General features: G+C 38.3%; 1 protein-coding gene and 1 non-coding gene across 2 annotated transcripts in view; one reads left to right on the top strand and one right to left on the bottom strand.

Annotated features, from left to right (window-relative positions):
- LOC124619281 (histone acetyltransferase KAT7) overlaps positions 1 to 15,969 on the bottom strand; it is a 581,212-nt gene that overhangs the window by 534,468 nt on the left and 30,775 nt on the right. Inside the window, exons 3-7 of the mRNA XM_047145550.1 lie at positions 10,007 to 10,267; positions 6,745 to 7,016; positions 4,249 to 4,530; positions 3,366 to 3,592; positions 2,523 to 2,709 (exon numbers count right to left, since the gene is read on the bottom strand). Coding sequence (XP_047001506.1) covers positions 2,523 to 2,709; positions 3,366 to 3,592; positions 4,249 to 4,530; positions 6,745 to 7,016; positions 10,007 to 10,267 — 1,229 coding nt within the window. The remainder of the gene's footprint in view (positions 1 to 2,522; positions 2,710 to 3,365; positions 3,593 to 4,248; positions 4,531 to 6,744; positions 7,017 to 10,006; positions 10,268 to 15,969) is intronic.
- Positions 12,277 to 12,351, top strand: Trnat-ugu. Its single transcript has one exon. It is a non-coding gene; the product is annotated as a tRNA-Thr (tRNA).

Raw genomic sequence — 15,969 nt, forward strand, 5'->3', positions numbered from 1 at the left:
TACGAGGTATTTTCTGTAATTTGTTGAAGGTATTTGACTGTGTGAACCACATCATTTTAAGTTAATTTGAAATACTATGGTGTTACTGGCAATACAACAATATGGTTCAAGTCATATCTCAAGCAAGAAACAAGTGGTGACCAGAGAATTAAGCTGTCAGTCATCACCAGGTTTGGAAGCAATTATGTGTAGTGTTCCACAAGGATCCATCTTAGGGCCAATGCTTTTTTTGTGTAGATGAATGACCTCTTGTAAATTACACTGTCAGATGCAGAGTTTATTTTGCTTGTAGATGGTATAAGTATTGCGATAACAGCAAGTTGGCCACAGTTTTACAAACTGCTAATGACATTTTCATGTACATTAATAAATGGTTCGTAGCAAGCTCACAGTCAATAAACTTTGAAAAAACTCACTAATACAATTCAGAACATGTAAGATGTTTCCATTCCGCAAATGCATACAGCATGAAGAACTGAAGATAGAAGAGGTTCAGAGCATTAAATTTCTGGGGTTACAACTTTATAATACATTCAGTTGGTAAATGTATACCATGGAACTACTGAAATGCCTGAACAAATGTTTACTTGCAATGTGCGTGTTATCAGACATAGGTGACACAAAAATAAAAAGGCTGACATACTTTGCTTGCTTTCATTCATAATGTCATATGCTATGATATTTTGAAGTGAAACACATGGTTTCAGAATCCAAAATCATGTAATATGCATTATTTGTGGTGTGAATTCACAGATCTCCTACAGAGGCCTGTTTATGGAAGTGGGTATACTAACTATTGCTTCTCAGCATATTTGTTGCTTAGTGAAGTTTGTTGTAAATAATGTATGCCTTTTTCCAACAAAAAGCTCAGTTAAAAAAATCAGTTATAGAAACAAGAACAATTCACATAAAGACTTAAAGGCACCTGCTTAAGTTAAAAAAGGGATTCACTATAGTCCGATCCACGAACAATGGCGGTACACGGATGGTCGTGCTTTCTGCTTGAAGAAAACATATTTTCTGCAAATCATGTCTCTTGGGTGCTCATGTAGAATTTATCACTTACCACCAGTGATAACACCCAACAAATGGTTTAGAAATTCTCTGAACAACTCACTATGATCATGTTTAATGCTTGCATTAACTGTGGCATTCACAGCAGAGTGCTCAGAACACTTCTGAATACTCATTGGTTGTCAGAGGGTATGTGATATAGATGCGAAGAACAAGCCTAAAGTATGTTACAAGGACATTCTGCCGTAATCAAAGTGAAGCATAATGTATTATTAATCACTACAAACTTTGTTGAAATCACAGTAAATCACAAATTAAAATATTGTATAGAGCTGCTAACTAGTAATTTCTTCCAAACAAATAATCTATCCTGAAATCTGTGCTGCAGCATCTTGTTACACATTAAACAACAGACTGAACTGTTAAGGGTCTACAAAATATGGCAAGATGCCCCATCACTTCTGGAACATTAGCCAAAATACAGTACTCTCCGTAAACATGCAAATGCAGTTAAAGTGCATCTGAAGCGATTAGCTTCTAAATATATGGAAGTGTGGTTAGTACAGCATAGATAAAAATCTATAAATATTTTACAATTGTGAAGGATAAGTGCACATAGCTCGCAATCTTCTGGATAGCACTACAGGAAAACCTTTAACAACCTGAAAAATTTTTACATGGACAAAGTTACATGAAAAACAAAGTGGCTGTAAACTGACCAAACAATCAAATGATTTGATCAGCTGCATGGTTCCAGAATGAATCTTTACTCCGCAGCAGAGTGTGCCACAATGAAATTTCTTGACAGACTGAAGGTGTACACTGAAATACAACTCAATTCGCAATCCTTTACTTTTGTGAGCAGTGCACATGCCAAGCAAGCTACATAGGCACACCTCGTGGTCTCCTTTCCATTAAATTGGCTATAACAGTTTTAAATGGAATGTAGCACTTATTTATACAGCTGCATTTCTGACAATTTTATATTTCAAGGTTTGGCAGTACATTGCTGCTTAAGTCTCTGATGTTCTAGGATAATAACTGCAATGATTTTGTATTAATTTTATTAATGAATGGCACATCATTGTCGATTACTACATAGGTATAACAATGAAACATTAAGGCTACTACTGCTTACCTTAGTAATGATTTGTATAACAATATTTCGCAGCATATTTTACTTCCTTATTTTATGTAAGCAAAAAATTAAAATAGCAACTACATTTTGCATTCTTCTTCCTCACAGTAATGTGTGAACATATCTAAGTATTCAGCAAAAGACTGCACATCAATAAAATTGTTAGAAGGCCAATGTAGTTAGTTAATGTTTACAGAATTTTGCATTTTGTGTTCGGTGCAACACAACACATCATTAATTTTTATATTCAGAGATTTCCTATTTAAACTTGTAAAACATGCAATATACTAACAACTATAAGAAATTTACTAAAGTCCTGTAGCATTGTAATACAGGCAATAAAGAACATATAAAGTGATAAAAGACTTACCTTACTGAAGTAACCAACTGTATGGCAGCCTTCAGAGTCACAGATGGTCATAACATAAAACAGAAATGGCTCTACATCATAGTACAGTGTCTTATGGTCAAGAAAAAACTTCGCCAATAGACAGAGATTTTGACAATACTGTTTATATCTCTTGCCATCCACTTCCCACACTGAGAGTCTGTCCTTCCTGTGCACGAAAAAGTAATAAGTGGAGTACATAAGAACTTGTTTTCAAAGCAATTGCAATAAATATATAGTTCACACAAGTATTCAATGTAATGATACACTGAATGAAAAAACACACATGGCCTACAGTGTGGAGGAGGAGAAGGGGTGGGTGACACAGAATTGCTGGAAACTAAATACATATTACTGGCATAGGCATGTATACAGATGCTTGTTAATTGGTGATAGGACACTCATGGTATCTTATGATAATATTATGGTTATTTATTTTTGTAGTGACTAATCAAAATGTGCACCAGACTGAGACTAACTCCACCATCCATTCATTTCTTTTCTGTGACTGTAGCTCAAATGTCGATTATTTCAATGAGATCATGTGTGGCCATGACTTTTTGGTAAATGGCACAAGAATAATTATTCAATGCTTAGTGTATATAAACTACTAATAAATCTCCATAAAGGCTAGGCATTCAAACCAGAAGTGTACTAGAATGAGTTTATTACTTCATTTAATGTAAATAATTTAAGGTAGCTGTGGAAAGATTAGTCATTTTACTCCTACATTCATTAGCCTCAGACCTGAAATTTACATGTCAGTAGGCCTAATGGAAATGTTGTGTATCCAAACAAACAGAAAAAGCTCATTTGTTGACATACCTATAGACTTCTTCACCTGGTGGATGCCTCCACACACACTTCACCATGTGCCTTTTAAGTATAGTTCGAGTCTTCATATAACGCAAACAGTATTCACAAAGGTATAGCTTGGGTACTCTAGCATAATCATCAGGGTACGGACTTTGGTACCACACTTCCATTTCATGCTTACCCATTTCTACATACTTTGTACCCTTCACATGAGGAAGGTTGCTCAGTTCTTCTTCCTGCCAAAAATGTTTTTATTTGTTACATAAATAGTACATCTGTTTGACAAAATTATGACTGTCATGTCATAATGCTGCTCACAAAGGGATGTAACCAGGTGTTATTTGACAAAGAAGCTTAAATAATCAAATAAAAGAATGCCACATTCTTTCAGAACAGCTGTCTGAAACATATTAAACTCGACTGCTCTGTACACTGCCTATTTTAGAAGCAAGGCATTTGTTCATTTAGTTGTAGTGAACTTCTGCATTAAAACTGAAAGAAATGGAATGAAAATTTAAAATACAAAATAATATGTTTAAGGTATGTACATGACAACTGTCCATATTCTATGTGGGTTTATAACTACAAGTAATATCTGAAAACACCTGAGGAAAGAAGATTTTGTGTCTGCATGTCGTGCACATCAAACAATCTGTATCAGCAGGAACCTCAACACTGTATGAGAATGATAAAGTAAGTTTTGGCATATGTAGAAGAAGCAAAGCTTTGAGTGTTTATTACACTCTTTAAATATCGACATATGTAATTAAGTTACATATGTAACGGTAATTGATTTACTAAGTCAGTCTATAGTTTGGTAGTTTTACTTAATACATCCACAGCTACTTCTGTTATAAATTTACATTTTTTGCTACAGAAAGCTGACACTCACAATTTTTTCACTGGCAATGGCTTGGGCCTCATGGAAAAGACGCAAGTCGTATTCAGGAACCCCTGTGAGACGTGGTTCCCTTTCTTTTTCATCTGCAGTCCCATTACTATTGGCTGAGGGTCCTTTGTCATCATCCTTTTCTCCAGAGCGACGCATTTCTCGAATTTTCATCTGATACTGTCGCTGCTCTGCCGTGGGTGGTGCTTTCGATGGGCGACGTGCTAGAACTGCGAGTGCCTTGCGCCGTTCTTCTTCCCGTTTACGGTGTTCCAAATATGCTTCCTGCATTGAGACCCAAGAGAAACAGATACTGAATGCACAAAATAAAATGCATGCTTCTCCCAAACTGGTGGGTGTATTCTGTCGCTAAGAATAAAAAGTAGGGGTACCAAAATCTGGTGAAGATAATTATTTTTGGACAGCCAAAATGAAATGTCAGAAACAGGTTAGATGATTTTTCCATAAAATGTGATGATGAAATGTGTGAGTTTTGCGAATGACATACTAGAGACGTATTATCATTTTTTGGATGTCATTCGCTAAACTCACACACATTAAATGTTAGCTTGATTAAAGCAGCATTTGTGACAAACAGAAATTTGGTTATAGAAGTGATTAAAATCCTATAACATTACCTCGGTGACATTAAGACTTAAGCTTTGGATGAGAAAACTGCAATAACTATAGACACCATATTTAATACTGTAACTTATTCTATACCCATTACTAACAAGTGATGGACACTATAGAGGTTATTAACACAGGAAATGTTTGGTTCTGGACATCAGAGCTGAATTAAGGGAATACTTTATAGCACTGCAGAGATTAATAAGGAAACACCAACACAAGTACAGATGATGCCTTTCCACAAACTCTAGTGATGAAGTTATCACTAATTTGTTTACAAACACTGGGTTAGAGACTGCCGAGATACTCTGAGGGGAATCTAAAGCCGATTATTTATTTACTGTGGGGCTTCTAAGATCAAACCACATAACAATATTTTTCCTGGACATGGTAGCCTGATAAAAAAATGAGTTAAATATCTTACATGTGATGTTTGTTGTTAATAAGAGAACTATGAAAAACTTTCATCGCCAAAACAAAGTGATATATTACTTTGAAATTTAATTATACAATGACTTTAAACTGGAAGTGCTTACTTTGACTTCACTAAAAGATACTGATAATCTTACAGACCTTAAACAAAAGACAATATTAACCAATTCATAATGCAAACTTATTAAATTAGTTGCTGCAGCTTGTTCCAGCTGTTCTTGAGGCTAAGCAATGATTTTACTAACAGTAAACAAATAAGCTGCACAATTCCCTATGCATGACAGAATAACTGCTCAACAACACTTCTTCTTATAGAGCATCACTGCCATATACAGAATACTGTGCTTTAAAATTTGTCATAGCTTCACAACAATAGTATCTGTCTTATTCCACATACAGTTGTAATTTTGTGAGTGTGTTTGTGCTGTCCACGTTTGCACTGCTGCACAATGACAGTGCGAATTCAGCCAATACATCTGATAACTAAATAATCCTCTATCTTTAAACCTGACAATTCATTCAGTTCATCACAGTGAAGTCTACAGCTTTGATAGTATTAAATGGAGTTTAACAGGTGGTGTTATAATCAAACTTTCATTACTTGAGAGGGCCCCTATGAAAAACAGCACAATGAAACATTGTGGAAACATTTGTAAGGGTTTGCAGAAGAGAAATACTGAATAAACCACTGAAGCAACATATTTTAATTTCCACATGGGAGGGTAACATTTGTTAATTGCATACCATGTTTACATTCCAGATTACATACGTGATGACCATCTGCATCCACAACAGCCTGGAACCACACAACAGATAACTCTAATGAAGTCCTAAACATCTCCTGTGGCACGTGGACCATGGAATGTTCAGTGCCGTGACACAGCTCGTGCACAGCTCGAAAATTGCACACTGCATACAGCACCCTCAGCCACAGCAACAGTAACTTTTTCAGCAATTTGTGGCACAACTGGCTGTCGGCCTCTATCATGAGCAATTCCCAAAATGTCAGTTAATTTGAACTTTCGAATCATGTCCATCATCAGTGTGGATTTCTTTAGTGTGTCATTACTTGCAATGAACAGCAGCACTATTGAGCTCAGTTTGATAAAACAGCTTTGCAAGTAAAACCCTACTCACCTTTCTAGATCCGTGTTGATTGTCTGCAACTCTAGTCCACACTGATGCTTGTGTATAATCCTACGTTGTCGTATGAGTACTGGTGCCTAAAGGCAAGTTGTGACACTAATACTACTAACAAAGCAAATGCTGCAGCTATGTATCATAAAAAAATCTTAGTTTTATACCAAAAATGTCTGATGCATGGCCCAGGTTCACTGGGGTGCTACAATGTTCTCAAACAGTAATAGTCTGTTAAATACTTGACAACATAGTGTTTTATATATATGAGTTATTTACAAATCGTGATTAACAACATACCTTGCATTCTTGCACAGTCTTATTGTGATACATCGGACAGGCCTCAATCGTAAAATGTCTCTCAAGACGACCGCCCAGGTGACCCACAGAGTCGCAGCCCTCTAGAGGACACTGCCGCTCTTCCTCCTGCAAGGAGCCAGTTTCCCCATCCCCACGACCACTGCCTCCAGAGCCTCGCGGTTTAGACTTGTTGCGCTGTTGAGCTGGTGGGGCTTTCGGCCCTGCTGGCTTCTTCACAGGAGACTTGCTACTGGCAGTGCTCATTTTACTCTCTGCAAGATACAAAAGACACTTTGTACATTAGGTAGAAATTAAACAAATAAAAACCAGTTTCATTATTTACTTAGATTGTCTAAACAGATGTGCACGCTACAGCAAACAATACCACAGCTGTAAGAACCAACTCTTTTAAGTTGGTCATTAGTACTGTGTGCGAGTATTGTATGTTCTGTCAAAGGAGATCCAGATGTTCCTTTGTATGTAGAAACAATGCAGAACTAGTTATGTTGTTGCAGACGGTATTATTACAGAGGACTAACTGACAAATGCAGGGGTTGGATTAAAATACGAGAACACCATGGGAAATGTTTGCTCACGAATAAATGCAGATTCTAGCCAAGCCAGTATGTGGCACTGTTGACCATGAACGGTACGTCTGCAAGACTACTGGAAGCTGTTTTGGATGCAAACAATTTTCCTTTGCCATATTAGGCATTTCTGGTGTTTCCATACTTTTGTCCACCCACTGTAATTTTTCTGTCACTGAAAGCCTCCTGAGTTAGCAACCAAGTAGCAGTGAGCTTTGAAGCAATGTTTGAACAAGTGGAAACTTGATGGAACATTATTTCAAAATGACACAACTATAACCTCAAAAATTGTACCAGTGATATTCCCCAGAACTCGGGATTCTCAACTACTCTGTTGACACTGTACGTATAAAGTTCGCAACAATCGAATAAATGAAACAGGTTCCGTAAGAATATAGCTTTGTTTTTTACATACTCTGATCACTGAAAACAGTTCTCTTAATGGTTTTGTTTCTTATGGAATACACACTGCCTGACACAACTGGAATTCATCAAGACAGGTGGAATGGGGATCTCCATTTTGCTGGCTAATTGAATTGAGTAATATCCAGACTTGTGTGGCATTTGGAAATGACAGTGGCTCGATGTCGGATTGCATGGGAACATCAGGGCAGGCACACTCATCATCAAGGTTCTGGTTGATCATGCCTTACAATTACAAGGGAGGATCGCCATATTGCACGTCAAACGCTTTGTAATGGTGTCACATTTGTGCCTGTCATTCGAGAACTAGTAATGGACCCCCTGCAACATTCTATATGATTTTGCATAATTGGTTAGAGACTAGCAGCAGCCAGACTAGGGAATTACCGTCCCATGAGTGAGCTGCCCTTAACATCGCAACACAAATGGCTGCATGTATAGTGGTGCTGTAATTGGGAAGTATAGCTTGTTGATAACTGCCATTGATGAATTGTGGTACAATACTACCCTGGATGACCACGGTTGGCGAGTATGGTGGCATCTAGGGAAAGATCCCATTCTTCCAATGTTTTGCAGAGATATAGTGATGTTACTTCTGCTGTCGTGGTGTGGGGAGCTATCAGGTATGACTTCAGGTCATGGCTGGTGGTGACTAAGGGAACTTCAGTGTCATGTCCTGTGTTATCCCTCTTATAACAGTGTTGTGGTGACATTTTCCAACAGGAGAATGATCGCTCACACAGGACACATGCCTCTATGAACTGTCTGTGTTATGTCAAGATACTCCTGTGACCAGCAATATCCACAGATCTGTGACTGATAAAATGTGTGGGCCCAGCTAGGACATCAGCTCCATCTTAATGCCAGCACCCATGATATCATGGACTACCTACAACTGTTGTGAGCCAGCTTGCCTAAGGAGATGATGCAACCTGTTTATGACCTCCCCTGCCAACTGAATCAGTGTGTGCATCCAGGCCAAAGGGGAGTTCAATGGTTCATATTGAAATGTGTTTTGTACATTTGACTCAATCATGTTATCACTAACATAACATCACATACCCTCTGAATTTGTGAAATTTCATTTTGTTTCTTCCTTCCTTTCCGTGCGCTTCACTTTTTTTGTCAGGCAGAGTAAATATCTTTGATTTTTACATCTCCTGATCATTGAATAGATTTTTCTTAATGGTTTAATTCCTCAGGGCATAACTGTACCATCCTCCCATCTGTTTCCACAGCCACATTCTGTGAGATGTGCTGTTTGCATGAATTCCGTCGCTGACATTTACAACTAAAATTGCAATGTTCAGTTGTCGTTATGTTTGGGCTCATCAGTATATAACACCACCTTCTAATCAGTAATAAAGAATATATAATTATACAAATCATAGGATAGTTTACCATTATTGAAAAATTTAATATACCTACTGAAACTGATGATGACTGTGTTTCAAACACCAAACACAGTTTAAACAATGTAACAGAGCATATACACACACTCATCAGAAAACAGAATAGTCTGTTCACATAATATCAATAATAATCACAAACATGAATTTAATAAAGCATTATTAATTGTCTTTCTACTGCATCTAAATTAGAGTGCATGGCATTATGGCATATGCTAAATGACTTAGAATACATTCACAGATTACATTCCAAACACAAACAACTAAAATAAAATACATACATTCAGTAAAATGATATACAATGTTTAAATTTAACTGCTCCATTGGATGAAATTTAACTACAAAATATGGAGGCAAGTGATAAACACAGCTGTAAGGAGGACACTGATAGACACAGTTCACATAATAACCATCATGCAACTCCTGCTATGGCTGCTGTGTAAGCAACATGATCTGTGATCAAGATGACAACTCACACTATTCTGTCTAGTTTTAAATCCCTCAGAAGCAATACAATAGAATACTCAAATCAGACAACATTCAGACCCAAAAGCAATTCCAATTCATATTTTCCTCAATGCAGGCATTAACGTACTACATCAGTTAAATAACTACAACATCAGACACATGAAATACAAGTAGTATGTGGCAATCCTGTATGTGAACAATTTGGTTAATCTGTAGCTGAATGATCAGTGCATGATATTAATTGCCTGCTGACCTCAAACGGGAGGGGTACTCTGTCAAAGCAGTGGATGACCATTATAAGATGTTACACTGAAAAATTAAGGTAAGTAGCCACCATATTTAGTATTTAGCAAACATCAGGAATAAAATACTTACCTGCTTCTGACTCTGTATCAGTTGCTTTTGCAACAACATGTTTACTTCGCCGGGCACTAGACGACCTAGTCTGTTTGCGAGTGACTACACTTGGCTTTGGCCCCTCTCCATCACTTTCAGACTGGGCTGGTTTTGTCTGAGAAGGTGTTGGACCCCGAGGCCGAGGTCTTACTCTCTTCTTTGCAGCATTCCCACGTTTCTGTGGAGCTTTAGTTGGTGCAGCTGAGGAATCAGCTGAAGACTCACTGTCTGAACTGCTATCTGTATGGAAAACATTACTGGTTTAAAAGGTACAAACAACTTTAGGATTGTGACTAATGAAAGGGCACATTAAAAATTTAGAAAATAAACCGACTGCATGTTTCCTCAATTTTCTTGTATATAATTTTGACAGAAGCCAGCAATTTATAATTTTGAGGTCTAATGAAGGTTCATTTCATTTCTGTGTGTTTCTGAATTACGCCCTATCCTATCTCCCCTTTAGTATGAAGTGCTATATACTAATCAGAAATGTAGGCAAGAGTATATTTTATTAGTTAAGAATCAAGTAAAATGAAATACAGAGATGTTTTAAATGATTGGGATAAAGGCCTGCTAATTGGATACACATGGCAAAATGTTTCAGTGTGGAAACAGGTTTCATACGCAACAAGGGCTCAAGCTATCCTCCACTATTATACATAAATATCTTTATTTAAGAAAATACATTGAAGGGTTACTGTGGCTAGGTGAATCAGTTGTACAATATAAATTTTAAATAAAATCAAAACTTTTCACTGAACTACCTCAACATAAAATTCAATATTCTTTTCTCAATGTTGTTGTTAAAGACAACAACAAGGCAGAAAATCTGTAAAAACTGAGTCTAACTGTGATTTAGCACTAGTCTATTTTCTACAAGCCATAAACGTAGGTCAAGAACTGCACTATTTGAAACTGGGCCAATGTTGCACGCAACATCCTTTACTGCTAAGCTAGTGTCACCAACAAACAGAAAACATTGTGAATAATGACCTTTTGCTGTCTGTTGCTAAAGTAAGAGGTGAACCAATTGTGAGCTACTTCCCGTATTCCGTAATGGTCCAACTTCTGGAGCAATAGTTTGTGATCAACGCAATCAAATGCCTTAGCTAAATAAAAAAAAAATATGCCTAGCGTTTGAAACCTTTCATTTAACCCATCCAGCATCTCACAGAGAAAAGAGAATATAGCATTTTCAGTTGTTGACTTCTAAACAGCCTTTCCAATAACTTTAGCAAACACTGATGGTATAGAAATAGGTCTAAAATTGTCTACATTATTCCTTCCTCCCTTTTTATAAAGCAGCTTTACTACTAAATACTTTAATTGTACAGGAAACTGACCATTCCTAAAGGAAAAATTACAAATATGGCTAAATACAGGGCTAACATGTGCAGCACAGTACTTTAATATTCTGCTAGGCACTCCATCATATCCATGAGTCCTTAGTCTTCAGTGATTTGATTATTGACTCAATCTCCCTCTTGTCTGTATCACAGAGGAGTATTTCAGACATCAATCTCGGAAAGGCATTTGCCATGAAAGTTATATGATTCCCTGTGGACACTAAATTTTTATTTAATTCAACAGCAATGCTCAGAAAATGATTGTTAAATACAGTACATATATCTGACGTATCAGTAACAGAAATATTTTCACTACGAACTGACTTTATATCGTTGACCTTGTGCTGCTGACCAGACACTTCTTTCACAACTGACCATATGGTTTTAATTTTATTCTGTGAATTAGCTATTCTATTTACATACCACATACTCTTTGCCTTCCTAATAGCATTCTTAAGCACCTTACAATACTGTTTGTAATGGGCTACTGCAGTTTGTGACTAATTCTAACATTTTGATATAATTCCCACTTTATTCTACATAATACCCTTATCCCAGTAGTCAGCCATCTGGGCTGGCTATTACTGCTAGTAACCCGTTCGGAATTTTCTAATAGAAAGCAACTATCGGAGAGCATGAGAAATGTGTTAAGGAAAGCATTATACAGGGTGTTTATAAATGAATATTGAGGTTTTAATGCTTTATAATATTTATTATGAAATGATAATTAAATGAAGTACATCAACGCCTGTTTGCAGCTAGGGTGTCAAAGAACAGTTACTGTCGATGACCATGCAGCTTTGCTAGAAATGAAATGATAATTAAATTGACACCCTAGCTGCAAACAGGCGTTGATGTACTTCATTGGGGACATGTTGAAAATGCAGACGCACTATCCTCTGTGCCCGCGGTGGCTCAGATGGATAGAGCGTCTGCCATGTAAGCAGGAGATCCCGGGTTCGAGTCCCGGTCGGGGCACACATTTTCAACATGTCCCCAATGAAGTACATCAACGCCTTTCATTTCTAGCAAAGCTGCATGGTCATCGACGGTAACTGTTCTTTCGGGAGCAGATACTACCGTCATATATAGTTACAAAAAAAAAAATATTTATTATGTTAACTTTTATAAATGAAATGTCAAATGAAAGAGCAACTCAAACCGTGTTACCAAGAACCTTATAAATGTTCAATGTAAGCACCATTTGTCACAAGGCACACATCAAGTCTATAGCCGAGTTCTTCCCAAACATTGATAAGTGTGTCTTCAGTGATTGTAGCAACAGGTGCTTCAATCCAATTTCTTAATTCAGGGAGGTCTGCTGGTAGCGGAGAGATGTACACACGATCCTTGATGAAGCCCCACAGGAAAAATCGCATGGCGTTAGGTCGGCTGAACTTGGAGGCCATGCAATGCAAGCCCTGTCATTAGGCCCCTTGCGGCCTATCCAGCACTTGGCTATAGACTTTATGTGTGTCGTGTGACAAATGGTGCTCGCATTGAACATTTATAAGGTTCTTGGTAAAACTGTTTGAGCTGCTCTTTCATTTGACATATCATTTACAACTGTAAGTTTAATGTAATAAAATTATAAAGTGTTAAAATACTGATTTTCATTTATAAACACCCTGTATTTGTCATCTTTGTTACCAGCACTATAAACATCCTGCACTCTTGTTCCTTGACAAGGTTTAAAAATCTCTATATTGCTGTTGGATTAACCTTCCTACATAGTAATTATACATGACATTTTAGGACAAAAGCCTTTTAGTGTTAAAATTTGTGCATCATGGTCTGAAAGGCCATTCACCCTTTTACTAACAGAATGCCCATCTAATAATAAAGAATGAATAAAAATATTGTCTATGGCTGTGCTACTTTCCCCTTCACCCTGATAGGAAAAAACACAGTCCGCTTCAGATTATATGAATTTAGGAGATCTACCAGGATCCTTTTTCTTGAACCATCATATACAAAATTTATATTGAAGTCACCACATATAACGAATTTCTGGTACTTCCTACAAAGTGAATCAAGAACCCTCTCTAGCTTGAGCAGAAATGCTCTGAAGTCAAGAGTTACAGGAACTATAAACAACAACAATTAGAAGTTTTGTTTCACTAAATTCAACTGCCCGTGCACAACATTCAAATATCTGTTCAGTGCAGTGCCATGATATGTCTATGGACTCAAATGGAATACTGTTTTTACGTACATAGCCCCTCCCCCTCCCTGCAAGGAACTCCTTGCAAAACAGCCAGCTAATCTGCATCCTGGTAAAGGAAGCCTATGAATTGTCAAATTATTTAAATGGTGCTCTGATATATCAATAATTTCAGAGTCAACATCTATAAGCAGTTCGCTAACATTGTCTCTAATACCTCTTATATTTTGATGAAATATGCTGATTCCTTAAAAAAAGGTGCAGCTGTAACACCAACTACTACAGGGATGTTTCCATGAGTGATCCCACCACCACCCACTACACTGTTACCCATAAGCTTTTGCCAGTTTCCCCTTCCCAGATCTATTTAGGTGCAGGCCATGCCTCGTGAAACCCAAAGAGGTCAAGGTTCACAATGAACTGTAGAGCCACAGAAGAAGGAGGAGAAGAAGAAGAAGAAGAAGAGGAAGAAGAAGATGATGATAATTTCTTTTGTCTTTAATTAAATAAAATGGTATTTAGAATCCTCCGATGTACAACTCACTTGAGAAAACTAGAATATTACAAGGAGACAGAATAGCTGGCCACTATTTACATTTGGGAAGCCAGATTCTGTGGACTGATGAAAGGCACACATAAAACTACAAATATTTTTGTTTCCTGTCCTTTACATAACCTGTAGGTTCCTGTCACCCTAAGGTCTGAATGACCTATTGCTCCATTCTATACATTTACCCCCTATCCCTCTTTCCTTGCCGAGAAAATAATTGTTTCAAAAGCTAGAAAAGAGAGAGAAGAGAAGAGAAGAGAAGAGAAGAGAAGTGCTGGAGTTGGAGCTGGGAAGGGGACAAATAGATGGAGGACAGAGACTAGACTATCTCTGGGATGGTTACATTGGTACCTCCATCCATATAAAACCTGCCAACCACCAGAAATTCCTGCATTTCAACAGCTGCCACCCATTCCATACTAAGAAGTCCTTCTCCATACAACTTATATGCTTGGGGTCATCACATGTGTAGTGATGAGCACCCAATGTACCAAGCGTCTCACTGAGAACTTCACAGACTGAAATTACCCTACCAACGTTGTACAGAAACAGATCTCGCGTGCTTTGTCTCTCCAGTCACCTTCCCTCTACTACCTACCACAAATCCACTGTCCAGCCACAAAACAGCACTCCTCGTGTGACTCAGTACCACCCAGAACTGGAGCAACTAAATCATATTCTCCACCAGGGCTCTGACTACCTCTCACCATGCTCTGAAATCAGGAATATCCTACACACTGTGCTTCCCACACCTCTCACAATGATACTCTGCCACCCACCGAACTTATGCAATATCCTTGTCCATTCCTACTCCACTCCCGCTCCCAATCCCATGCTTCATGGTCATTATCTCTGCAACAGACCTACAAGACCTGTCCCATGCATCCTCCTACCACCATCTACTCCAGTCTGGTCACAGCCATCTCTTATCCCGTCAAAGGCAGGGATAACTTTCAAAGAAGCCATGTGATCTACAAACTAAGCTGCAACTGCTGTGCTGCATATTATGTGGGCATGACAACAAATGAGCTGATGTCCACCTGGATGGCTACTGCCAAACTGTGGTCAAGAGACAGCTGGATCACCCACCTGCTGAAAATGCTGCCCAACATGATGTGCTGAATCATGACAGCTTCACGGCTTGTGCCACCTGGGCTCTTTCAAGCAACTCCAGGTTTTCTGAATTGCGTAGGTAGGAGCTCTCCCTGCAATATACTGTATCCTATGTTCCTGTAACATTTCTGGGCTCCACCTTTCCTAGTTGATAGCTGATGGTTGGAGAGACAACACTGCTGTTACAGTCTGCAGAAACCAGTTGTAAACGTTGGCCACTGATGAATTGTGTATACAAATGGTATTGACCCCCTTCAGTGTCAGTTAAAGCCTGAAGAGGGTGCAAAGAAGAACTGAAACTGGTAGCCATATAATAAATGACATCATAAGGACAGTTGCAGATGTTCCATTTTATTACATAAGGGAACAGCTGAAGTTCATCAGACCTCCAATCACAAGGATGGACATACAAAAACTTCCCTAGTCCCTGTCCTGCGCCTACCTATTTCCTTCCCTTCCACTAGACACTTGTATTCCACCAACACACACACATTCTTTTTCCCCTTCTCTACATTTCTCCCCCCCCCCCCCCCCCCTCCCTTTCTCAAGCTTCCCAACTGCACCTAGCTGCTGTACCTTTTCTCCTTAGTGTTCCACAAGCAGGACTACATCTTTCCCCACCTCTACCCCGCTATCCCTCTCCCTCCGCACCCTATGCCTCTTCCTCACTCCCACTATCCACGCCAATTTGCTGCTCCCATCAGGTGCAGTTCCAGTTGCAATCTGCAGTCCAGGCACAATGTCCTCAGACAGTTGTCAAGTGTGTAAA

This window comes from Schistocerca americana, chromosome 6 (assembly GCF_021461395.2).
Source record: "Schistocerca americana isolate TAMUIC-IGC-003095 chromosome 6, iqSchAmer2.1, whole genome shotgun sequence".
Taxonomy (NCBI): domain Eukaryota; kingdom Metazoa; phylum Arthropoda; class Insecta; order Orthoptera; family Acrididae; genus Schistocerca; species Schistocerca americana.